General features: G+C 33.9%; 1 protein-coding gene and 1 long non-coding RNA gene across 3 annotated transcripts; both read left to right on the forward strand.

Annotated features, from left to right (window-relative positions):
• The first annotated feature begins 150 nt into the window (after positions 1–150).
• Positions 151–10,431, forward strand: LOC146945446 (uncharacterized). Of its 2 annotated transcripts, XR_015026365.1 has the most exons (3): positions 151–171; positions 857–916; positions 9,762–10,431. It is a non-coding gene; the product is annotated as an uncharacterized LOC146945446 (long non-coding RNA). The 2 variants fall into 2 exon arrangements; XR_015026364.1 differs by lacking the exons at positions 151–171; positions 857–916 and adding an exon at positions 7,677–8,193.
• An 11,960-nt stretch (positions 10,432–22,391) lies between these two features.
• Positions 22,392–26,262, forward strand: VAMP724 (vesicle-associated membrane protein 724). Its single transcript, XM_085743777.1, has 5 exons — positions 22,392–22,654; positions 24,368–24,509; positions 24,603–24,723; positions 25,552–25,614; positions 25,692–26,262. The coding sequence occupies exons 1-5, from the start codon at positions 22,465–22,467 to the stop codon at positions 25,839–25,841; spliced, it is 666 nt and encodes a 221-aa protein (XP_085599903.1). The 5' UTR covers positions 22,392–22,464; the 3' UTR covers positions 25,842–26,262.
• Positions 26,263–26,288: the final 26 nt, after the last annotated feature.

Here is a 26,288-nt window from a genome sequence, read left to right on the forward strand (position 1 = left end):
GTTTCTAATAATAATAATAAAAAAATTAAAAATGAATTGGATAATTGAAGAAAGAAGATAGGAACCGTAAGAGTTTTCCAGCAAGTGTACACACTCATTTTCCTATAAATAAGGGTATTGGCTAAAAATAAACACACACCACAAAAACTCTCTTCTCTCTAAGAAAACCAGGTTAGTCTTCTCTCTCTCTCTCTCTTCCTTTCCTTTTCAGTATAGTCTTCTCTATATTTATTCTAAACACAACAAATCAGATCTATGTCCCACCACACCTTCACTTTCAAACAAAACAATTAAACTTTTCATTGTAACTGTGTCCTTTTCAAAGAAAAAGAAATCTGATTGACTAGTTTATTAATTTTAAGTTTTGGGTTTGTTTACTATTCTCAGTAAACAATTTTGTAATTAGAATGAATTGTAAACCTAAGTACTAATTTGACTTTTATAGAAATAAATAGAGAAACTGTGAGCTCGTGGGTCTGAATCGAAATAAAGAAATACTATGAAATAGTATACAACATATGATAGTTATGATTTAACTGCACTATTTGTGTTAAAAGTTAGAAATTAAAAACTCTATTATTTTTAGAATGAAAACTTAAATTTGGATGTTATGAATTTTTCTCATAACAAAGTTGTAGAAAACAATATTGGCGTATTATGTCTTTAGCACTTTCAGAAAAAGAATTAAGAAAAGAGAGTATGGAGAAAAAGCTGGATTCTTTTTGTTGGTTAGAAATGAATAAAATTAAAACTGGGTTTTTTTATTTTAGTCTTATGTAGTATGAAAAGCCTAAGACAGTATAACCTTGATGATAACTATAGTCTAATAGATAGTTATTTTGGATGAGTATTCTAGGTGATATTGGAGCTGCTTTCGACGGAAACGATATAACAACAACTTTCGAAGAAACCGAAGGTAAGGGGAATTACTACTAATAAGTTTTAAAGATTTTGCATAAGTTATGTGCTTAAGTGATTATGTGTGAGTAAATAACTCTACTTGTGAGAATTAATTTCTCGATGATGTGATAATTTCTAGCGATCAAGTATATGTCAAAGGACATCGACTTATATGTGTTTTAGTTAATATAACTAGGAGTTTTTGAAAATATAATATATAAGTAGAATATATTTTTTTTTGTAAATGATGAATGGATTAGATAGTTCTATTGTGATTATTTGGTATTACTCTTGTGTAAGTAAATGAGTATATAAACTTTCAATAAGTATTAAGTAAGTTTGATGAGTGAAATTAGTTGGAAATATATGAAAGGTGTCGATGTAAAAACTTCTCTTAGAAAGAAACAATCTGAGAGAGATAATTGTATCTCACCTTATAAATTTTATGGTATCAACTTAATAAGACTTCACTCATAGGTATGTTGTAAAGAAAAAGAAACTTAAAAATGCCAAACAATGATCACTAGCTTAAGCACATAGACATAGCGTGTCTATATATATATATATTAGATACTGTACGGGTAAGTGATTAAAAACAAAGGCATGTGTGATGTTTAACTAAGTAACATGAATTATTCTTTGCTGGAATTTCGATGCTATATATATATATATATATATATATATATATATATATATATATATATATATATATATATGAAAAAGAATATATGTTGGTTATTATTTGTTGAATCATATTGTACTGGTTTGAATTACCTCACTGTACTAATTGAATAAATTTATGAAGTGGCTAATCAATTTTATAAACATAAATGGTTAATTGTTTGACATTGTTGAGTTGAGTATGAGTGTTTTGTCTCGTCTAGAAATTAGGGACAGTTAAGGAGCTATAACAGGTCCCTGTACATTCAAGTGTAGATGGGAATGTGAATAGTTATGGTTTGGTTACTTTGAGGACCTATCGAGGGCACTTGTGTTTCGAACGCCTATCAATAGTTGGGGATTGCTTCTCGGCTGCTAGTGTGTGGGAAAGAGTTTAAGAGTGCTAATTAGTTTGTTATGTACTTAATGTCTCTTAAAACTCTATTATTTTGGATAGTAGTCAGCCTTGGTAACATAGTAGGACTGATGTAGTTTGACTAATGCATTATGGCTCTAGCTAGATGGTATTTATGCTTTGTTTATATTAAATCTCATGAAGACTTATGGATCATTGTAAATATTCACTATGATGACTTTAGCATTATGAGCCGCAGGCTTAGACCGAATGATATATATATATATATTATTATGTAAATATTAGTTATTTATGTTTTAAATTTATTTTTTGTTGTGTATAACCTATGGAAGAAACATACAGAAAAAGAAAAGAAATGTTATTATTTTGAGAAAGAAAAATACGGAAGAAAAAGAAAATGTTGAGAAATAAAGAAAAAAATATATATAATAGTTGAGACAAGAATAAAATGAATATTATTATTTTGACGCGGCCGGATTATATTTACTTACATTTTGCGCTTATTTTTATATGTGACGCGCCCTATAAAGTGAGACTAAAATAGGGGTGTTACATTAGTGGTATCAGAGCACGATTGATTCTTTCGGGAACGTTAGAGGATGTATGTATTAATTGCGTTTGTTTGTACTAACTTTGTATAGATTATTATATTATTTAATAATTAGGTTCTAACCAATTATGACTTTTAGGAACCCAACGACTCGTAGAAATAATCATATAGAAGCGGATAATGGAGAAGCAAGCAATACCGAAGGAGGTATGGAAAGAGCTATTCAAGCTATGGCAGAAATGGCAGCAACCATTGCAGAACAAATTGCTGTGAAGACTGAAAGGGATATTCGAAAGCAACAAAGGGAATAACGAAACGCTGAAAATAAATGATTGGTAGATTTCAGACGTCACGATCCTCCACAATTTCTTGGAGAAACTGAACCAGAGAAAGCTGACTTATGGCTCGAAGAGATAGAAAAGATATTCGCTGTGTTGAGGTGTCCTGACGAAGTAAAGGTAACATATGCATCTTACTTACTATTGGGAGATGCCGAATACTGGTGGAAGGGAACTCGCAAGATGATTGAAGCTAACAATCAAGATATCACTTGGGAAATATTTCGTACGAAATTTCTCGACAAGTATTTTCCTAGAAGTGCTAGAACTAACAAAGAACAAGAGTTCCTTCTCTTGAAACAAGGTGGAACGACAGTTGATGAATATGCGGCTAAGTTTGAATCATTGTCCAAACATTTTCGTTTCTTCCAGGACCAAATTGACGAAGATTGGCTGTGTGAAAGATTTGAAGGTGGACTTAGATTTAGTATCAAGGAGTTTGTATTGCCATTGGAAATTCGTCAGTTTCAACCTTTGGTTGCAAAATGCAGAAAGATAGAAAGGATGAAAGAAGGTGGAATTAATCGAAACAATGTAGGAGGACCATCTAGGGGGAAATATCCTTCACAAGGATCGAACCAGAAGGGAAAGGCACCACAAAAGAAACCCTACTCACGACCTTCAGGTAACAACCGCGATCAACAACCTTATCGTCCAGTTGCATATGCTTTTGGAGGAGGACAATCGAGGAACCAACCTCCAAACAATATCCGAAAGTGTTTCAAATGTCAGAAAACAGACCATTTGGCGAACACTTGTCCACTTAAGGGATTGATATGTTATCAACGTGGAGATTCAGGACATTTTGCTAGAGACTGCCCAAATCCAAAAGCTGAACCAAAGGTGAACAATGTAAGAGCTGTCAAACCAACTGTTAGAGGAAGAGTTTACACTCTGAATGGTGCTGAAGCTTCTCAATCAGAAGATCTCATACGGGGAAATTGCGATATGTCAGGTAATCTTCTAACTGTAGTATATGATTCAGGCGCAACTCATTCATTTATTTCCATGGACGTGTGAACCAGTTAAATTTACCAATTACGACATTGCCTTTTAACTTAATTGTTTCTACTCCAACCTCTGAACCTATTTCTGCACATTTTGTATGTCAAAACTGTCCTATTGTTATTCAGGATAGAAAATTCCTTATTGATTTGATATGTTTGCCTTTAAAACAATTAGATGTGATTTTAGGCATGGACTGGTTATCTTTCAACCAGATCCTTTTAGATTGTGCACATAAGAACATAATTTTTCCTAACCCTGAGGTTTCTGGATTTATATCTGCCAATCAAGTAAAAGCTTCCTTAAAAGAGGGAGCTCAAGGATACATGTTATTATCTTCTTTAGAAATCGAGAGTGAATTAGTATTGAGCCAAATACAGGTCGCAAAAGATTTTCCGGATGTATTTCCGGAAGATGTTCCAGGTTTACCCCCAGTTAGAGACGTCGAATTTTCGATCGATCTAGTACCTGGATCAAGTCCAATTTCAATCGCACCGTATAGGATGTCACCCAATGAGTTAGCAGAACTAAAAACTCAGATTGAGGACTTATCACCGAAACAATTCATTAGACCAAGTGTTTCACCTTGGGGAGCACCAGTGTTGTTGGCGAAAAAGAAAGATGGAAGCTCAAGACTTTGTGTGGATTATCGACAACTCAACAAAGTGACGATCAAGAACAAGTATCCATTACCTCGCATAGACGACTTGATGGATCAACTCCAAGGAGCTTCTATTTTCTCAAAGATTGACTTAAGGACAGGTTATCACCAAAATAGGGTACAGACAGAGGATGTGTCCAAAACTGCGTTTAGAACTCGATATGGACATTATGAGTATCTCGTAATGTCGTTTGGAGTGACGAATGCTCCTGCAATTTTCATGGATTACATGAATCGAATCTTTAACCCTTTTCTCGATAAGTTTGTAGTTGTATTTATTGACGATATTCTTATCTATTCTAAAAGCAAGGAAAAGCATGAGGATCACTTGCGTGAAGTTTTGAAGATTCTCCGTGAAAAGAAGTTATACGCAAAGTTGTCAAAGTGTGAGTTCTGGCTTGAAGAAGTAAAATTCTTAGGTCACGTCATCACAAAAGATGGTATTGTCGTAGACCCAGCGAAAGTAGAGACGGTACTCTCGTGGGAACAACCAAAGTCAGTGACGGAGATCAGAAGTTTTGTTGGATTGGCTGGATACTATCGAAGATTCATTGAAGGATTTGCAAAGATAGTAGCTCCATTAACACAACTTACGAGGAAGGATCAAGCATTCATCTGGACTAAAAGGTGTGAAGAAAGTTTCCAAATATTGAAGGAGAAATTAACAACGTCACCAGTATTGGTCCTACCGCAACCAGATGAGCCTTATGAAGTCTATTGTGATGCTTCACATCAAGGATTAAGTTGCGTTCTCATGCAACATAGAAAGGCAGTAGCATATGCATCAAGGCAGCTTAAGACCCACGAAAAGAATTACCCTACGCATGATCTGGAGTTAGCTGCAGTTGTGTTTGCATTGAAAATCTGGAGGCATCATTTGTATGGAGCAAAGTTTGCAGTTTTTAGCGACCACAAAAGTTTAAAGTACTTGTTTGATCAAAAGGAACTCAACATGAGGCAAAGACGATGGATTGAATTTCTCAAAGATTACCACTTTACCCTGCTATACCATCCTGGAAAGGCAAATGTTGTAGCTGATGCGCTGAGTCGTAAGACAATTCACATGTCTGCAATGATGGTCAAAGAGTTAGAGCTGATAGAAAAATATCGAGATCTAATAATTCATTTGGGAATGGTAAAGATATCAAATGGATTGATGGATACAATAAAAGAGCAACAAGCAACAAATGACCAACTTCAGGAGAAGATAAGATTGATTGAACAAGGAACAAATTCAGAATTTGGTTTGGGAACAGACGAAATTTTACGCTGTAATGGGAGGGTTTGCATCCCAAATAACCAAGAGACAAGAAAAATGATTTTGGACGAAGCACATAAAAGCAACCTAAGTATTCATCCAGGAACAACCAAAATGTATCAAGATTTAAAACAAAAATTTTGGTGGCCAGGAATGAAGAAGCAAGTTGTTGAGTATGTTGCCTCGTGCCTGACATGTCAAAAAGCAAAGGTAGAACATCAAAGACCTGCTGGAATGCTCCAATCTTTAGACATACCTGAATGGAAGTGGGAAAGAATTTCAATGGATTTTGTCATAGGATTGCCAAAAACCAGGAATAATTTTGATTCAATATGGGTCATTGTCGATCAATTGACAAAGTCAGCTCATTTCTTACCTGTTAACACTAACTACAATGTAGAAAACTGACTCAGATTTATATTAAGGAAATCATTAGACTACACGGCGTACCCTCAAGTATCGTCTCAGATAGGGATCCGAAATTCACATCTCATTTCTGGAGGAGTTTACAAAAATCTTTAGGAACCAGATTAAGATTAAGTTCTGCGTATCATCCACAAACCGATGGAGAAACAGCAAGGACGATTCAATCCCTAGAAGATTTACTAAGAGCTTGTGTCTTAGATAACCGGGGAAGTTAGGATAATTTGTTACCATTAATTGAGTTTACCTACAACAACAGTTTTCATTCAAGCATAGGAATGGCACCCTATGAAGCTCTGTATGGAAGGAAATGTCAAACACCGTTGTGCTGGTATCAAGATGGAGAGAGCAGCATTTTAGGACCAATGATTGTACAAGAAACGATCGACAAAGTCAAACAGACCCGTGAAAAGATGTGTACCACGCAAAGCAGACAGAAGAGTTACTCAGACAAACGAAGAAGACCTCTTGAATTTGAGGAAGGTGATCACGTATTTTTGAGAGTCGCCTCAACGACTGGGTAGGTAGAGCTATTAAGTCCAGAAAACTCACTCCTAAATTTATTGGACCATATCAAATTCTTCGTCGTATTGACCCAGTGGCATATCAAATTGCTTTACCCGCTTTTCTTTCAAACATCCATGATGTGTTTCATGTTTCACAATTAAGGAAATATATTTCCGATCCATCTCATATAATTGAGCCTGATATAGCACCGTTAAAAGAAAATTTGTCATATGAGTCATCACCTGTAAGGATTGATGACAAGAGAATTAAACAACTTAGAGGTAAACAAATTCCTTTGGTTACAGTCGTATGGGATCAAACGACGGGAGACACCACGTGGGAACTAGAAGAGAAGATGAGATTTCAATATCCAGAATTATTTGAAGGTATACAAATTTCGAGGACGAAATTTTATTTAGTGGGGTAGTAATGTAACATCCAAAAATTTTAAGATTTATAGTCAAATTTGTTTTAAAATAAATAAATAATAGAATAATAATAATAGAAGAATTAAAAGTAAAAAGGGGGGGTGGAGTTAGTAATTTTTGTTGTTATTAAAAAAAAAAAAGAGAAAGTGTTGTCTTTCTCCCCACGTTATTTTGTTTCTAATAATAATAATAAAAAAATAAAAAATGAATTGGATAATTGAAGAAAGAAGATAGGAACCGTAAGAGTTTTCCAGCAAGTGTACACACTCATTTTCCTATAAATAAGGGTATTGGCTAAAAATAAACACACACCACAAAAACTCTCTTCTCTCTAAGAAAACCAGGTTAGTCTTCTCTCCCTCTCTTCCTTTCCTTTTCAGTATAGTCTTCTCTATATTTATTCTAAACACAACAAATCAGATCTATGTCCCACCACACCTTCACTTTCAAACAAAACAATTAAACTTTTCATTGTAACTGTGTCTTTTTCAAAGAAAAAGAAATCTGATTGACTAGTTTATTAATTTTAAGTTTTGGGTTTGTTTACTATTCTCAGTAAACAATTTTGTAATTAGAATGAATTGTAAACCTAAGTACTAATTTGACTTTTATAGAAATAAATAGAGAAACTGTGAGCTCGTGAGTCTGAATCGAAATAAAGAAATACTATGAAATAGTATACAACATATGATAGTTATGATTTGACTGCACTATTTGTGTTAAAAGTTAGAAATTAAAGACACTATTATTTTTAGAATGAAAACTTAAATTTGGATGTTATGAATTTTTCTCATAACAAAGTTGTAGAAAACAATATTGGCGTATTATGTCTTTAGCACTTTCAGAAAAAGAATTAAGAAAAGAGAGTATGGAGTAAAAGCTGGATTCTTTTTGTTGGTTAGAAATGAATAAAATTAAAACTGGGTTTTTTTTTATTTTAGTCTTATGTAGTATGAAAAGCTTAAGACAATATAACCTTGATGATAACTATAGTCTAATAGATAGTTATTTTGGATGAGTATTCTAGGTGATATTGGAACTGCTTTCGACGGAAACGATATAACAACAACTTTCGAAGAAACCGAAGGTAAGGGGAATTACTACTAATAAGTTTTAAAGATTTTGCATAAGTTATGTGCTTAAGTGATTATGTGTGAGTAAATAACTCTACTTGTGAGAATTAATTTCTCGATGATGTGATAATTTCTAGCGATCAAGTATATGTCAAAGGACATCGACTTATATGTGTTTTAGTTAATATAACTAGGAGTTTTTGAAAATATAATATATAAGTAGAAGAATTTTTTTTTTTTTGTAAATGATGAATGGATTAGATAGTTCTATTGTATTTATTTGGTATTACTCTTGTGTAAGTAAATGAGTATATAAACTTTCAATAAGTATTAAGTAATTTTGATGAGTGAAATTAGTTGGAAATATATGAAAGGTGTCGATTATGATTCGACGCGATAACTTATAACGTTGATCGTGAGTAAAAACTTCTCTTAGAAAGAAATAATCTGAGAGAGATAATTGTATCTCACCTTATAAATTTTATGGTATCAACTTAATAAGACTTTACTCATAGGTATGTTGTAAAGAAAAAGAAACTTAAAAATGCCAAACAATGATCACTAGCTTAAGCACATAGACATAGTGTGTGTGTGTGTGTGTGTATATATATATATATTAGATACTGTACGGGTAAGTGATTAAAAACAAAGGCATGTGTGATGTTTAACTAAGTAACATCAATTATTGTTTGCTGGAATTTCGATGCTATATATATATATATATATATATATATATATATATATATATATATATATGAAAAAGAATATATGTTGGTTATTATTTGTTGAATCACCTCACTGTACTGGTTTGAATTACCTCACTGTACTAATTGAATAAATTTATGAAGTGGCTAATCAATTTTATAAACATAAATGGTTAATTGTTTGACATTGTTGAGTTGAGTATGAGTGTTTTGTCTCGTCTAGAAATTAGGGACAGTTAAGGAGCTATAACAGATCCCTATACATTCAAGTGTAGATGGGAATGTGAATAGTTATGGTTTGGTTACTTTGAGGACCTATCGAGGGCACTTGTGTTTCGAACGCCTATCAATAGTTGGGGATTGCTTACCGGCTGAAGGTACTCGTACTACCAGACACGGTGAGCCTGACAAAACTAGACTATTTATGATAAGGTAGTGCGATCGGACTAGAATGATTAGAGTTTAAGCATATCTTGCTCAAAATACTAATAATCATGTTATAGTTGCCGAAACGACCTTATGCTCATTAGAGTGGAACCTCCATGGAGTAGTAAATTGTGAAAAGGAAATAAATTAGAGTCAAGAGAAAAGTCAAAAGAGTTCATGCATGTGTCATGTTAAATGTCAAACTATTAATTCTAATTTGATTTTTTTTAAAGATAGTTTTTTTTATATGCTTTGTAATTGTTGTTGGACAGTGAATGAAAAGGAAAATATTATATCTATGTAATTATCATATTCTCTTGTTGTATATATATATTATTTTGTTTTTCGTTATGTAATAAATCACGTGGAAAACTTGTGTACGAGTAATTCACCCTTCTTTGTTTGTTTTTGTATCTTGTTGTTTTTTTGGGTATGTTCGAACGTTTTTGTAGATGATGCCAGGGAGATATTTAGCTCACTTAGGAACCCGCAGGATCGAGTTCCTTGAGGATCCGAGGGATGATGTTTGGGAAATAAATTTGGCCACCCAAACATTGATTTTTACCGGACTTGTTCGCACTACCACAGGATTCGGTGGCCAGCCTACTACGACTATTGTTACTCATGAGACCACAGAGATGATTTTACCATTGCAGAGGTTGTAACTAGCTCTCCATGACATGGGTGTTGTCCCACCTGTAGGACCAGACCCACAGGAGCCTATAGTTCCACCTGTTGCTGATCCTGTTGATGTTGCTGAGCAGGGAGGAGGAGGAGTCCATGCACATGAGGAAGAGGATCCAGAGGAGGAACCAGAGGAGGACCCAGAGGAGTACCTTGAGGAGGGAGAGTTCATTGGGGGAGACCCTAATGGCCATGTTTAGATGTGACTGCTAGTGTGTGGGAAAGAGTTTAAGAGTGCTAATTAGTTTGTTATGTACTTAATGTCTCTTAAAACTCTATTATTTTGGATAGTAGTCAGCCTTGGTAACATAGTAGGACTGATGTAGTTTGACTAATGCATTATGGCTCTAGCTAGATGGTATTTATGCTTTGTTTATATTAAGTCTCATGAAGACTTATGGATCATTGTAAATATTCACTATGATGACTTTAACATTATGAGCCGCAGGCTTAGACCGAATGATATATATATATATATTAGTTATTTATGTTTTAAATTTATTTTTTGTTGTGTATAACCTATGGAAGAAACATACAGAAAAAGAAAAGAAATGTTATTATTTTGAGAAAGAAAAATACGGAAGAAAAAGAAAATGTTGAGAAATAAAGAAAAAAAAAATATATAATAGTTGAGCCAAGAATAAAATGAAGATTATTATTTTGACGTGACCGGATTATATTTACTTACATTTTGCGCTTATTTTTATATGTGACGCGCCCTATAAAGTGAGACTAAAATAGAGGTGTTACACAACTTCTCCCATCTTAACCAATTAATTCCTTTTCCATTTTGTCTATTCGACCCCCACCAAAAAAATTAAGCATTTTTTTGAATTTCGTCCGCTAAAGTTGTTGGCAAGAGGAATGAACTCATACAGTATGTCGGAATAGATTGAGCAACAGATTCGATAAGTACCTCCCTTCCAGCTTTTGACAGATGTTTTCCTTTCCAACTTTGAATTCTCTTCCATATACGGTCACGAATATGATTGAAAATTGCTTTCTTTTTCCTGCCAACCATTGATGGTAGTCCTAAATATTTTCCAGTGCCGATGCTTTCTGACACTTGGAGAATACCCTTGTTCAACTCCTTTGTTGCTTGATCCGTGTTTTTGCTAAAAAAGATCTCTGATTTTTGTAAATTGATAAATGTTATTTTTCCTATTTTCTTTCCACCTTTTGTTATTTCAAATTCTAACGTCATCATAAAAGTAAAATTCATACACATTTTTGTTTATATGGACTAAAAACTTATCTAACCTTTTTTTTATAATCAATAAATTAATTTTTATGCACAAATTATGTTAAAAAAAAATTCAGCACATAAATTCAATCAAATCATGTCAAATAAATACTTATAAAATATGTCAAAAACCAATGTTGCAAGGTTTGGACGTATAGACATGAAAAGTTCAAACAACGATGGTCAAAGTATCAAGATGTTGAATAAGGTTTCTTATACAAAAGGGGTGAGAAGAAGATATATTGGATACACCGGAAACTATGATGCGGTTTTAGATTTCAAAAATCAATGATTGACGTTGGACTTTCCATCAATCAGTGTGCTATCAATGGGAGGACAAAGAGTGTTGTTTATCACGATGATTGAGAAGCAAGACATGAAGATAATGTTAAAGGAGGCCAAAGATCTTTGATTATAGGTTCAAGTCGGTAATTGAATGTGTCCCAAATGTCATTTCTTGAGAAAGATGTACATGATTTTGTTTTAGTGGGATACTGTTTGAAAGAATTTTTCTAACGATTAACCATTCTTGTTGAAATGGTTGTGAAAATCGACGATTGTACGGAACAAAAACAACGTCTTGATTATGCTAGGGTGTACACTCATAATTCTTCTTTTGAACTAATTAACAAGATGATGAAGGTAATGAACAATTTATGGTATATTTACTGTTAGAATAGTGGAGGAATCATTCTCTTGTCAATGTCATATCAATGTTGGAATTAGTAAAGGTGTGAGTGGTGCATTCATATATTTCCAAGGAAGGGGTGGAGATCAGTGTATATACATACAGGGGTACATAGTGTTACGAATTTTGCTCTCCACCCAGCACATTTTGCTCGCACCCTGCAGCCATGTCAAAATTACCCTTGCGCAAGTTAACTCACGCAACGTAAGTTAACTCACGCAGCGCAAGTTAACTCACGCTGCGCAAGTTAACTCACGCAACGTGAGTTAACTCACGCTAATTTCCAAATTTCAAACGTGAAAGATGAATCACATGCATACAGCATACCTACATACACAGCCTGGATACATTAAACTATTATTATCATTCCAACCCTTTGCTTATATTCAAGAATCACGTGCATAGATAGTTAACATGCTCTTGGAATCTTGCCACGTGCCAAATTGCAGAAGACATAAAGATATTATGCTTCTTGCTGCTTGCTACGTGTTGAAGCAATGACATAATTAGCTGCTTGCAATGACATAATATATGACGCAAATATTGCTTGCTGCACCTGCTTTTGATTGCACAGATACATGTAGAATTCAAGCAGAAAGCTTATTGTGCAGACAAAAACCAGCGTGAGTTAACTCACGTGGGTGCGTGAGTTAACTCACGCAAGTGTAAATACAGGTACGTGACTTAAGTCACGCTGCTCTAGTTAACTAGCGCAGGGGTATTTTCGGGATGGTTGCAGGGTGCGAGCGAAAAGTGCAGGGCGGAGACCCACGTGAGTTAACTCACGCAAGTGTAAATACAGGTACGTGACTTAAGTCACGCTGCTCTAGTTAACTAGCGCAGGGGTATTTTCGGGATGGTTGCAGGGTGCGAGCGAAAAGTGCAGGGCGGAGAGCAAAATTCTAGTGTTACATGTATAGGGTCGTGGCTGCGGCCCATTTTGCTTATACATGGGTATGTCCCTGATTGTGGAGGTCAGACTTGAAAAGGAAGGGCTAGAGGAACATAATAGTCACCCTCATGAGAGAAAGTGTAAAAGGGTGTTCCAAATAGTCAAGTATCTAGCATGACTGAATCTTATAGACCATCAACAATTGTTATCAGCTATAAAGAAGAGTGGACATTAGTAACATCGTCTTTATTATTCTTTTTCTTATGATCGTTATCAAGTAAATAATTTCAACAAATTTGAAACTAGTAGTCTATAAATATACTAGAGCTATCTCAATAGTTGACCCTTCATGGTGACATCAACAAGGTTGATGGAGGATATACGTAACTTTGGTGAAGAAATAAGGTTAAAGTATAAGGGAGATAGAAAGTGAAATTTTAAAACAAGTGTTATGGATGGAATGGATATGAATAATATTAGAGGTTAGGATGAAAGGAGTTAACATTGGAAAGCGGTTTTGTTGATTTCTCTAAGATTGTATTTGGACAAGGTAGTTGAAAATTTTAAAGAACTTAATATTCTTGATAGTTCAAACAATTCAATTGCTATCGTTTTTAAATGTTTTTGTTTAGATAGAGTTATAAAAAATGCATTGTTAACATTATAAATTTAAAAAATGATTGGGTCAAATTAAAGAATAGGGACCAACTTGCAAAGTTCAAAAAAAATTATGGGTCAATTTTTGAAGTTTTGGAGGGGTCAATTTACAATTTTTATAAATCTACAGGTGTCAACTTGCAAAATTTGAAAAAATATATAAGAATGAAGAAATTTGAAATTTAACTTGGAAAATATTTCACATATTTTTATCATTTTGAAAAAATTTCAAATCCAAGCAATATAATTTACCCAGAATAAATTGAATTCCCTCAAAAAATTACATTATCTCAAAACATTCTCTCATCCAAACATACTCTAAAAGGTATAAGGTGAGAGATGTTATTACGAAGATAATATGTTATGATTATAGGGGATCGAGAGATATGACAAAGAAGAATGAAACCAGGTACTTGAAGAAAAAGATAAAACATTGATCGTGTGAATTCAAGAGACTAAGATAAAGTTTTTAGACAAAAAGTGTGTGAAATAATGTTGGATCTAAGGAGATTAAATTTTCTTTAAAACCTTCTATAGGCAAGTGTGGGAGGATTTTGACAACGTGAGATAATCAAAAATTTGTTGTAGAATTTTTGTATGTTATTAATCATTTATTCTTTGCTTTGGGTTGTTGTAAATAAAGGGACATTTAAATTACAATTGCTAATGTTTGTGTCCCATGTGATTTGAATGGAAAACAAGCCATTTAGCAAGAGTTGTCACAAAAGATTAAAGGAAACCATATGTGAACTGCGTCTGTGGTGATGATTTTAATGCAATCAGATCATAAATGAAATGTAAAGACATAATGATTAATTTCAAGTATGATGATATATTACACTTTAATAATTACATAGAAGAGCCATAATTTATGGATCTCCCATGTGATTTGGATGGTGAAATTATGAGCGAATTCGATAAGTTTTTACTATCAATTTCTTGGTGTAATATGTGCAATAATTTCTCTCAATGGACCTTGAATTGAGGTTTATCATATCATACACCATTATTGTTGAATGACGAGTGGTTAAATTTGGAACCACAACATGTATGTGTTAAAAGTGACTCTGAGGGGTATTGTAATTTTGTGAAAGATTAATGGAGTAGTTTGCAGGTAATGGATGGGTGATTATGTGATGAAGGAAAAATTTAAAAGTATTAAAAAGAATTTGTTGGAGTGACACAAGACGCATAACAGAAATGTTCACCAGTAACTCATTTCAGCTTAGAATTCTCTCAATTGTTTGGACATCAAAGTAAAGAAAATACCTGCATTTTCTTTTCACCTAATATGGGGTGGAATGTGAAAGATAACATTTGTAGGAAAAGAGGTTTTAGGATGACATACGATCTAGGAAAATATTCCATTACTACATATATAAAAAAGTGAGTAGACAATCTTTTCAGTCCATCTTGGACAAAGTTGATCAATGTTTAAGCAAGCGGAAGGCGAAGATTCTTTCCATGGTGGATCACATTACTCTCACAAAACCATTTATCCAGCTCTCGCATCATATTTATTCGACCTATTTGTGATGAGGTGGGTAAGAGATGCGGTAGCTTCCTTTGCAGTAATCTTTAGGGGAATAAGTATGTTCATTTTCTTAGTTGGAATAAAGTTTGTAAGCTCGAAGAGATGGGTGGCCTAGGGCTCAAGTCAGTTAAACAGGTGAATCACGTGAGTTTCATGGAAGATGGTCGGTTGTTTATTCACAAATGAAAATGATCTCTGCATGTCTATATATTCCATCCAAATATAAATATGGTCATAATATCTTCCTTATAATTCACACTGAGAGACCAGGGTACAATCTATGGAAAGTGGACGATGGGTCTACTATTTAGTTTTGGGTCGAATGTTGGGTCTTGGGTTTCAACAATCTCAGAGAACTTACTCCTACATTGCTTTTAACTACTTTTGAAGTAGAGTGTGCGTATGATAAGGATGTTGTACCTGAAGCGTAGACTGCAACCGCAACACCGCAACTTCAAATAATAACGCAGCAACCGCAACTTCGAATAACACCGCAGCCACCGCAACTTCAAATAACAACGAACCAAATTCTGCAAAACAAACTAGAAAGTAAACCCGTACATTGAACACGTTAGTATTAACCTGAGGCGTCACGAAGACTGTCCTTGGAATTTATCCGCCTGAATGTGCGCAAACTCCCCAGGATTCAACAGGTCCTTCTCCTAGTTATGGAGGTTACAGAACAGCAAGAATGATAATTTTATCAGGCAGATGTTTATCTCAGGAATTAGAAAATTGGAGGAGAAGAAAGCAAAGTTTTCTATTTTCTTTTGTGAAGTATTCAGCCAAGTAGAAAAACCAATTGCTTTGTTTTTATACTGATAGCATAATGGAAGTGAGGAAAAACGTGTCTCTGTATATGCCAATACCGTTGCTAATAAATAGCCAATCTGTTACACATTAAAAACGTTTTACAAAAGTAATGAAAAAGGCATATACACGTTAGAAATTAACTCCCTTATTGACCAAGTAAAACAATTAATTTGTGTCATATCAGTATGAAATAAGGCATGAAAATTATAGCTTTTGAAATATAATAAATAGTATAAAAATACAACAATCCCCCACATATTTCAAAAGTTAAAATAAAGAATTTTCCTGAGTAAACATCGGTAGATGTAACGCATCGGAACAGTATAGCAAGCTATGGAACCTGTCCTAGACTAGTAAGACTTAACACACAGTGAATTGGTTTAGCAAGCTATGGAACCCAAGACACTTGTTATGTGTTAGAGGTCTCACAGTCACATTACACCCCCATAGTTCATGCTGTTACGCCGTTGTGCGCTATTAGGCTATGCGCGTGCCTGGTATTCATGAGTGCTCTAGAGACCCGCCACGGTCTCATGCAAGCGGCCCCACTTGACACTCATATAGGTGATTCCATCTAGTGTATGCTCCAACCACACACCACCCATAAGGGCTTATGGTAATCATTAAAAGCATTTTAAGCTTACCCATCAATTTTATATAGATTAGCACTCTCACATCCAATATCATACACCATAGGAAAGGGACGAAAAATTTCAGTGCTAACAGAACTAACAAGTAACTTGTTTTTCCCATTGAACCTTCTTCATGGGATCTCCAATCACAAAGGTTGGGTTACCACTACTTATCGTTTTCAATTGGCTCAAGTCCCATTCCCCTCGATGTTTCACATATTAATTTCATCCCTAGAGGCTTTGTCAGTGGATCAGCTAGATTCACTTCTGACTTCACATAATCGATCGATATAGTTCCATATTTTTGCAATTGCTTTACTATATTATGTCTCAGACGTACATGTCTATTTTTGCCATTGTAAGATGTATTCTTTGCAATAGCTATAGCCGATTGGCTATCACAATGAATTGACATTGATGGTGTTGGCTTTGTTCCTAAAGGAATACTTGCCAAAAAAATTCTTAACCACTCAGCTTCACTACCAGTCAACTCTAGAGCTACAAACTCTGACTCCATAGTTGATCTAGCAATTATTGTTTGTTTAGCTGATCTCCATGTAATCGCACCACCACCTAGTGTGAATACATAACCACTAGTAGATTTTGTCTCATCTGAATCAGAGATCCAGTTAGCATCGCTATACCCTTCTAGTACAGCGGGAAATCCACTATATACAATACCATAATTCATGGTACCTTTCAAATATTTCATAAGTCTAGCAAGTGCCTGCCAGTGATCCTGACTCGGGTTATGAGTATATCTACTCAAACGACCTACTGCATATGCAATATCAGGTCGAGAAAAATTCATCAGATGCAGTAAGCTCCCAATTACTTGAGAATACTGATTCTGGTTAACAGGATCACCTCTATTTTTCACTAATTTAAAATTAGCATCATAAGGGGTACTCACAGGATTAGAGTCAAAATGACCAAACTTTTTAAGAAGTTTCTCAACATAATGTTGTTGGGATAGTATTATACTATCACCCTTCCTTATGATTCTTACTCCCAAAATAACACTTGCTTCACCCATGTCTTTCATATCAAACTTAGATGAAAGAAAAGATTTAGTTCTGATCACAATATCAATGCAAGTACCAAAAATGAGCATGTCATCCACATATAAGCATATAATAACATGTTCTCCATCCAAAGATTTAACGTAAACACATTTATCAACTTCAATAGAGGAGAAACCATCACTAATCAAAATTTGATTAAATTTTTCATGCCATTGTTTTGGTGCTTGTTTCAAACCATATAAAGATTTAAGGAGTTTACACACCTTTTTCTCTTGACCAGAAACTACACATCCTTCAGGTTGAGCCATATAAATTTCCTCTTCTAAATCACCGTTTAAAAATGCAGTTTTTACATCCATTTGATGTATAACAAGTTTATAAATAGAAGCTAAAGCTATTAAAATCCGAATTGAGGAAATTCTCGTTACCGGAGCAAAAGTATCAAAATAATCAATGTTTTCTTTTTGAGAAAAACCTTTTGCAACTAAACGAGCTTTGTATTTATCGATTGACCCATCAGGATTATATTTTCTTTTAAAAATCCATTTGCAACCAATAGTTTTTGATCCTGGAGGTAAATCGACTAAAATCCAAGTTTTGTTTTTGGTAATAGAATCAATTTCGGTTTTAATAGCTTCTTTCCAAAATTTTGAATCAGAAGAAGAAATAGCTTCATGAAAATTTTTAGGCTCATTATCAACAAGATAAATATAAAAATCACTTCCGAAGGATGTCTCTTTTCTTTGTCGTTTACTTCTCCTTAATTCCTCATTAGGACCTTCAAAATTAATTTCTAAAGGTTGCTTAGAGCTACCTTCAGATTTAGATTTCAAAGGAAAAATATTTTCAAAAAATTCAGCATTCTTAGTTTCCAAAATTGTATTGCAATCTAAAACATCACTTTTCAAAACAAGAAACCTATAGGCAGCACTATTTTGAGCATATCCTATAAACATACAATCAGATGTTTTAGATCCTAACTTTCTTTTCTTAGGTTCAGGTAACATGACTTTAGCAAGACACCCCCACACTCTTAAATATTTCAAGTTAGGTTGATGACCTCTCCAAAGTTCATATGGTGTCTTACCGGTAGTTCTATGAGGTATTCTATTTAATAAAAAACATGCAGACAATAAAGCTTCACCCCAAAGATTATTAGGAGCATGAGAACTAACTAGCATAGAATTCATCATTTCTTTTAAAGTCCTATTTTTCCTTTCAGCTACGCCATTAGATTCAGGAGAATAAGGAGGAGTTATTTCATGTATAATGCCTTCTTTTTCACAAAATTCATTAAATGCAATATACTCACCACCACGATCAGATCTAACTCTTTTAATTTTCTTATTTAATTGATTCTCTACTTCAGCTTTATAAGATAAAAACATGTCAAACGCTTCATCTTTATGCCTTAATAAATAAACCTTAGTGTATCTAGAGAAATCATCTATAAAAGTCACATAATAACATTTACCACCTCTTGTTGGAGTTTGCTTTAAATCTCCTAAATCAGTATGAATTAAATCAAGCAAATTAGATTCACGTTGCACAGGTGGACATGTCTTTTTGGTTAATTTACATTCAACACAAACATCACATTTATCATGTTGTTTATCACCAAGAGAAATTATACCAAGACGATCTAATTTAAAAACATATGAAGAACTAATATGTCCTAACTAGCATGCCAAATATCATATGAATCAACCAAACATGCAGAGGAAATATTTTTATTCATAATTGTAGAGATATCCAACACAAATAAACCATTACTATAAAATCCTTTGCCTACAAAGCCCCCACATTTTGAAAGTAAAACTTTGTTTGATTCAAAAGTGATTGTTGTACCTGAAGCGTAGACTGCAACCGCAACACCGCAACTTCAAATAATAACGCAGCAACCGCAACTTCGAATAACACCGCAGCCACCGCAACTTCAAATAACAACGAACCAAATTCTGCAAAACAAACTAGAAAGTAAACCCGTAAATTGAACACGTTAGTATTAACCTGAGGCGTCACGAAGACTGTCCTTGGAATTTATCCGCCTGAATGTGCGCAAACTCCCCAGGATTCAACAGGTCCTTCTCCTAGTTATGGAGGTTACAGAACAGCAAGAATGATAATTTTATCATGCAGATGTTTATCTCAGGAATTAGAAAATTGGAGGAGAAGAAAGCAAAGTTTTCTATTTTCTTTTGTGAAGTATTCAACCAAGTAGAAAAACCAATTGCTTTGTTTTTATACTGATAGCATAATGGAAGTGAGGAAAAACGTGTCTCTGTATATGTCAATACTGTTGCTAATAAATAGCCAATCTGTTACACATTAAAAACGTTTTACAAAAGTAATGAAAAAGGCATATACACGTTAGAAATTAACTCCCTTATTGACCAAGTAAAACAATTAATTTGTGTCATATCAGTATGAAATAAGGCATGAAAATTATAGCTTTTGAAATATAATAAATAGTATAAAAATACAACAAAGGATAATCTTCATGGTGGTTGGGACATTATTAAATTATGTTTGTTCCTTCCAAATGAGATAATGGATAGAGTGATTGGGACGTCGATCCCTCTCCAAATGTCTTGTCTTAGTAAAGCATTCTGTAAGGATAATGTTGCATGGAAGTTAGCCCATGGCGGGTGTTTCTCGAGTGCTTCAATACTTATGTGGTTGGTTGGTGATAATTAATGATGTGGTGAACAATAGAATGTTTAATTTCTTTCAAAAGTGGTGAGGACCTGGAAGAGGTAGAGTCCACTTGTACATAGTTGCTTATAAACTTTTGCTTACCACCTAAATGTAGAGTGAGGATAAGTATGTTAAATTTAGCAACATGTCTTATATGTGTAATTTGGAAGTGGAGTTCTTGTTACATTACTTTAGCGATTTCAACAAGTTGAGGAATGTTTGGGAGGCTCTCAACATATGCAGTTTCTTGATCCATATTTTTATAGAGGCTACATCCAATGTTGGTTTCTTTTAAATTTAAATCTAGCATACGTCATCTATGTCTAATATTTGGGATATCACTTTTGGAGGTACTCTGATGGGAATTTGGTTTAGAAGAAATAAGTATTGGTGGGTCGATTACCTCAGTTAAGCTGCAAGTTGACACTATTGTCCATTCTAGTGTTATTGAGAATGTTGTGACGCCTAACGTATCTCTTCAAAAGACATATAGGTTATTGGGTTGGAAGCCTCATGTGTGATGTTACATTAAAATCAGCTGCGATGACGCAATTGTGGACTGCGGTTCGAGAACTTAGGGGGAGGGAGTGTTGAGTCATGCTCCTCTCCAGTGGCCGAATTGTGAGTGTATATTCCATGGTATATCTTTGGCGATGTTAAGAGGGCATGTAGTAACATGCTTGTGGAGTCCGATTCTAATACTGATGTCCAAATGATCAATAATGAGTGTGTGTGAGACCTCACAGTGCTTCATGTTTATTGTTCATATATCAAGACCTCACAGACGTACGACAGTGGATCTATATTCTCCAACCGCGGTTTCAATCGGATTGACAATATCGGTCCGTCACCGACCAAAATCGGCCATTTTTTCACCCCTTAAGGGAGGTGAGTTTTTGCATGAGAGAAGTACAACATGACTATAGAATAAAATTGTGAATACAAATATTAAAAAACAAATGTGAATATAACTTTGCTAATCAAGTGTAAATTTGACCCTGTCATACAAAACTACTTTCATCTAGAAACAAAGAAATTGGTTAAGGTGTGATACCAATCAAACATGAAACCAACTTTTACTTTTCAATATAAAAGAAAAAAGTGAGAAAAAATATCTAAAGTATTAAGTGAGATATGCCCTCTCAAGCATGCATACTACAAGCAATGATTATTATATAAGTTTTGTTCGTTTGGAAAGGAACCAAACAAAACAATGGAGACAAGCAAAGATAAAGCAGACCCCAACCACAATTCCCGCTCACTTTGACTTTAATAATGCAATTAATTATGCCATTTTATTTTAATAATAATAATTTACTAATAACTCCAATCAAAACCGTTAATTCGATATAATAATTAAATTAAAAAATTTAGAAAATTAAAATTTAGTTGAAAGAAAATATTTGTAGTGTAGCTGTAGATTTTGTTTCACACTTCAGTCAAACATAGTCAGCCATACGAATCGATCATGACAGCTCAAAAAGACTAAAATAGACAAAACACAATTTGCAATGTCATTTTCCCATATAAATTATTAGAAGATAAATATTTAGACTGTTTCCCTAAAAAAAAAAAAAAAAAAAACTGTTCCCCTCAAATAAAATAACTAGATTGTTATCCTTAAATTTAGACTGTTATAGTAAATGAATAATAAACATATATTTTTTCCAATAAAATTGCTAACCTTATGATTCCTTAATTTACTACCAAAAAAAAAGGAAAGTTCTTTCTTCATGACAAGGAAAAGAAATAGAATAATCAAAGGGACTCTTTGTGACTATTTTTAATTTTTTAAAAATAATTTCTTTCACAAAATTTCTTTCTGATTATTAATCTGTTTTATTCATTTATTTAAATGTAAATATCATTATAAGTGTTATTCGAAGGTCACTCACCCTTAATTTTTATGTATAAAAAAAATTTATTTAGATTTTAGATAAAGTAGTAAACATCACTATAAACTCTCATACACAATTATAAGATTTTATATTTAAATCTCTTGAATATGTTTAATCTAACAATATTGATACGATCAACTGAGTTACGTTTTACAAACACTAAATAATTTTTGTGTCACTCAAAGATAATTTGTTTTATAAAGTAATTATTCAAAAATAATAATAATTTTTTTCAAAAATCTTTATTTATTTGTAATTAATTTTCAATAAACGGCACAAAAAGAGGGTATAGAAATTGGAAAAAAGTTGGGCGGTAGATAGATGCAAAACAACAACATCAAGCTTTCTCTTTCTGTCTGAGTTGCTCCGAGTTAACTCAGTTACAGAGCACAATGAGTCAAGAATCGTTCATATACAGCTTTGTAGCTCGTGGAACGATGGTGTTAGCTGAGTACACCGAGTTCACTGGTAACTTTCCTGCCATTGCAGCTCAGTGTCTTCAGAAACTACCTTCTTCCAATAACAAGTTCACCTACAGTTGTGACCATCACACCTTCAATTTTCTTGTCGAAGATGGTTATGGTATGTTTGATCTGTTGTTTCTTTCTCTTGTGTTTGTGTGTGTTGCATGGTTTGAATGATTTGTTTTGTTGTTTGAAGTGAAATTGTTGTTGAATCTGAATTGTGTGTTTTTAGGCGATGGATCTAATTGAGCGTGCTTAAAGTTTTGATCTTTTTGGTTTTTGAGTTGATTTTAGTGGTGGGTTTTGTGGAATGTTGTTATATTTTGGTGATTGAAGTAAATAGGTGATCTGAAAAGTAAGAGAAACATAATTTGATTTATTGAGTTCTCTAATTAAGGTTTGTTAGTCAATTAAGGTAAATGATTTTTGTGGAGAGCATGTTTGTGTCGTGTCATTAGATGATTAAATCCGGCTACAAGTGTTATTAGCTGCCTAATTGCGGCGTTTGGGTTGCCTTCATTGCAGCCTCCAACACTTCATTGTGTTGAGTGCGAAGGGGGTGGATTTAGTCTCACATTGCCTAGAGATATGGTCTGTGTAGTGTTTATAAAGCTGTGCTACCCTTACCTTACAAGCCGGTTTTATAAGTTGAGTTAGGCCCAGCCGAAATTCTAAGAATTATTTTTTTATATTAAATTTGGGGAAGGGAGAAATCATTTTTAATTAAAGTGACACTAATGACCATTTTAATACGGTTTTTGAATGGATTTGAACTCAATACCTTGAGGTAGGTTACAAAGTCAGACACTTATCACTCAAATGTCACTTCATGACCAGGCTAGAAGTATTTGTTTTTGGATTTTGGTGAATTTTGTTTTTTGATATTAGTTATGCATTCTTTTTAGGAACACAATTTAATGCCATCTTGTAGCCTTGTCTGTCAATAATCAGGGATATTGATGGGACATCCGATCATTTTGTCAATCCTTTAGTGATAGTCATGCAAACATTGTTCAAACAAGAGTTAATCTTGTGTCTGTGGAGTTGTGCAGTAGTTTTTGAGTTGTGATTAGGGTGCAATAGAAATGGATGGTCATTGATCAGTGGAGGTCTTTGAAGCTATCAGTGTTAGTTTAGATAAACTTTTTAGTAAGCACTTGTAATTAAAGAACATTGAAAGGATTTTGGAATGATTACGGCTATTTTCCATTAATTATTGTCTATATTTGGATTGGCAGTGAGTTTGGTGGAATCACGGCTAGCCATTGTGATTTTAGAAAAAGATAAACTTTGGAGCTTCAACAAAATCACGGTATCATTGTGATTTCGTCAAATTTATTGTGATTCCAAACGTGCACATAGTCAACTTTTACTCTCATAAGTTAAATCCAACTTTCTACTTCTACAGCTCCATTTTTCCAAAAGGTTTCGGAAATAAACACCTACAAACATATAAAAGCTTATTATTAGTAAGGAATCAATTACTTCTCTCAATTGAGAAATAAAATTTAAGTTAAACAATCTTGATCATCTACAATACATACAGTTATGTAATCATCAATCAAGACTGATTCCTCTCACGTTCTCACCAGATACGCCTTTATAGAGAGTATCAGGGCAGAACATGATCTTTTCGTACAACATAAACAAATGATCAACATTAAGTCCTTCCATGCTCTCACTAAATATAACAGTTGCATGTGTCTATTTGTGTGTATTTTTTACTTCTGATTGTTTTCTCCGTTGTTTGCTTAGATTTTAAACATCAGGCTGCAGCACAATGATTCTTTTATTTTTAATGTTTTACATCCGTGCTTTCTATAAATTGCAGCTTATTGTGTTGTTGCCAAAGAATCTGTTAGCAAGCAGATCTCCATTGCTTTCCTTGAACGTGTCAAAGCTGACTTTAAGAAAAGATACGGTGGTGGAAAAGCAGATACAGCTATTGCCAAAAGTCTGAACAAGGAATTTGGGTATACTCATTTTGTTCTAAAGTTTGTTGACATCTTTAGGCTTGAATAAACAAATTGTATAAAATGTTTAATAATATGGGTGCGCAACTGCAGACCGATTATGAAAGAGCACATGAAGTATATCATTGATCATGCCGAAGAGATTGAAAAGCTATTAAAAGTGAAGGCTCAAGTTTCAGAAGTTAAAAGCATCATGTTAGAAAATATAGACAAGGTACTGTTTTTTTAGGAACAGGACTTGGAGATTTTGTTTTCTTCCTGATATCCCATCATTTTCTACCACAGTTATCATTATGGATCCTGTCCTACTAATTTACAATCCATTTTCACGTTTTCTCTAAAAATATGGGAGTGGAGTGGATTTGATTCTGATAGGACTGCAAATTGCTGTGTTTGTATGTAGACTGATTACTACCATTTTCGAGCAGTGTCGATGAAAAGCTCACTATCAGTGTGTCCCTCTCAAATTCTTAATACTTCAGAAAATTTCAAGAATTGAAAATGTTAAGAACAATGTGAAGGACATAATTGGATAAGCAATATGCTTCTATCCTTGCTCCTTCCTCACACTGGCAGTTTTGTCTGTTATGACCTACGAAGCACTGACACAGACATTGGGCATGACACCAGTAATTATTTGAAAAAATGGAAAAATTGAGCCCAACCACACATGTCAGTGCCATGTTGGTGTTTGGCACCAACACGTGTCAGACACCAGCCATGCCTTCAATTTGAAGTGCCAGTGCTACATATTGCAATGTTCATTTAACGATTATTCTCGTAAATATTTATTTAGAAAAACTATTTGCTCCTAATCATTTAATCACTGTTGTTTGCAGACAAAAAATATTTTCCCACTTGAAACTTTGAGTAACTGAAGTATAACCTATGAATTTCTTGCATTGTCTTTGTGTATATGTGTTACCAAAGCAAAGCTCTGCTCAGTTGCCTTATTTTAAGCTCTATTTAAGCTGGATTCATTTATTTCAAATTTCAATGCTAGACAAGACAGTGTATAAACTTTAATCATTTATGTTTTCAGGCTATTGATAGAGGAGAAAATTTAACTGTTCTTTCAGACAAGACTGAGACATTGCGCGCACAAGTAAGTTGACCAAGGTTAGACAGCATTGTTTTTTAAACTTATGCTTTCTTATGCTGAAAAGATTTTGTAATTTTCAGGCTCAAGATTTCAGAAAGCAAGGAACACAGGTCCGTCGGAAGATGTGGTATCAGAACATGAAAATTAAATTGGTTGTTCTTGGAATTCTGTTGTTTTTGGTTCTGGTTATCTGGCTCTCTATTTGTGGTGGATTTAACTGTTCAAATTAGCAATAATTGAAAGCTTACTAATCAGGTTTTTCTATTAAGAGTTCAATAACTATAGACTGACTGTATAAAAAAGTTTTGTAAGACATCTAATCATATTTTACCAGGTCATAATATCACTTCATAATTTTTTCCTGACGTGGAATCACACTTCGTAAGTTTTCGCACGGTGAAGATGGTAAAAATATGATTGGTTGTTTTGTAAAATTTTTGTATACTGTCAGGATATAGTTATTGTTTTTATTATTTATAAATGATGTAACATAGAAGAAAATCAACCCAGGAGGGGCAGTTTCTTAGTTGGAAAAAAGTTTCCTACCTTGTTGCTGGTGGATAAAGATATGAATGTTATTGGTATTGGTAATTGTTAAATAGAAGGAAAGGGTATATCAGTTTATCCTGTGATTGACTGTTTGATCTGCAATCAGTGCAGTTGTGCTTTTTTTTTTT

This window comes from Medicago sativa, chromosome 2 (assembly GCF_051527215.1).
Source record: "Medicago sativa cultivar Bolivia chromosome 2, Bolivia_mono, whole genome shotgun sequence".
Classification (NCBI taxonomy): Eukaryota; Viridiplantae; Streptophyta; class Magnoliopsida; order Fabales; family Fabaceae; genus Medicago; species Medicago sativa.

Coding starts and splice junctions, on each gene's coding strand:
- VAMP724 (XM_085743777.1), top strand. CDS start 22,465: ATGAGTCAAGAATCGTTCATATACAGCTTTGTAGCTCGTGGAACGATG. Junction 24,510..24,602: donor AGTCTGAACAAGGAATTTGG/GTATACTCATTT, acceptor GCGCAACTGCAG/ACCGATTATGAAAGAGCACA. Junction 25,615..25,691: donor CTGAGACATTGCGCGCACAA/GTAAGTTGACCA, acceptor TGTAATTTTCAG/GCTCAAGATTTCAGAAAGCA.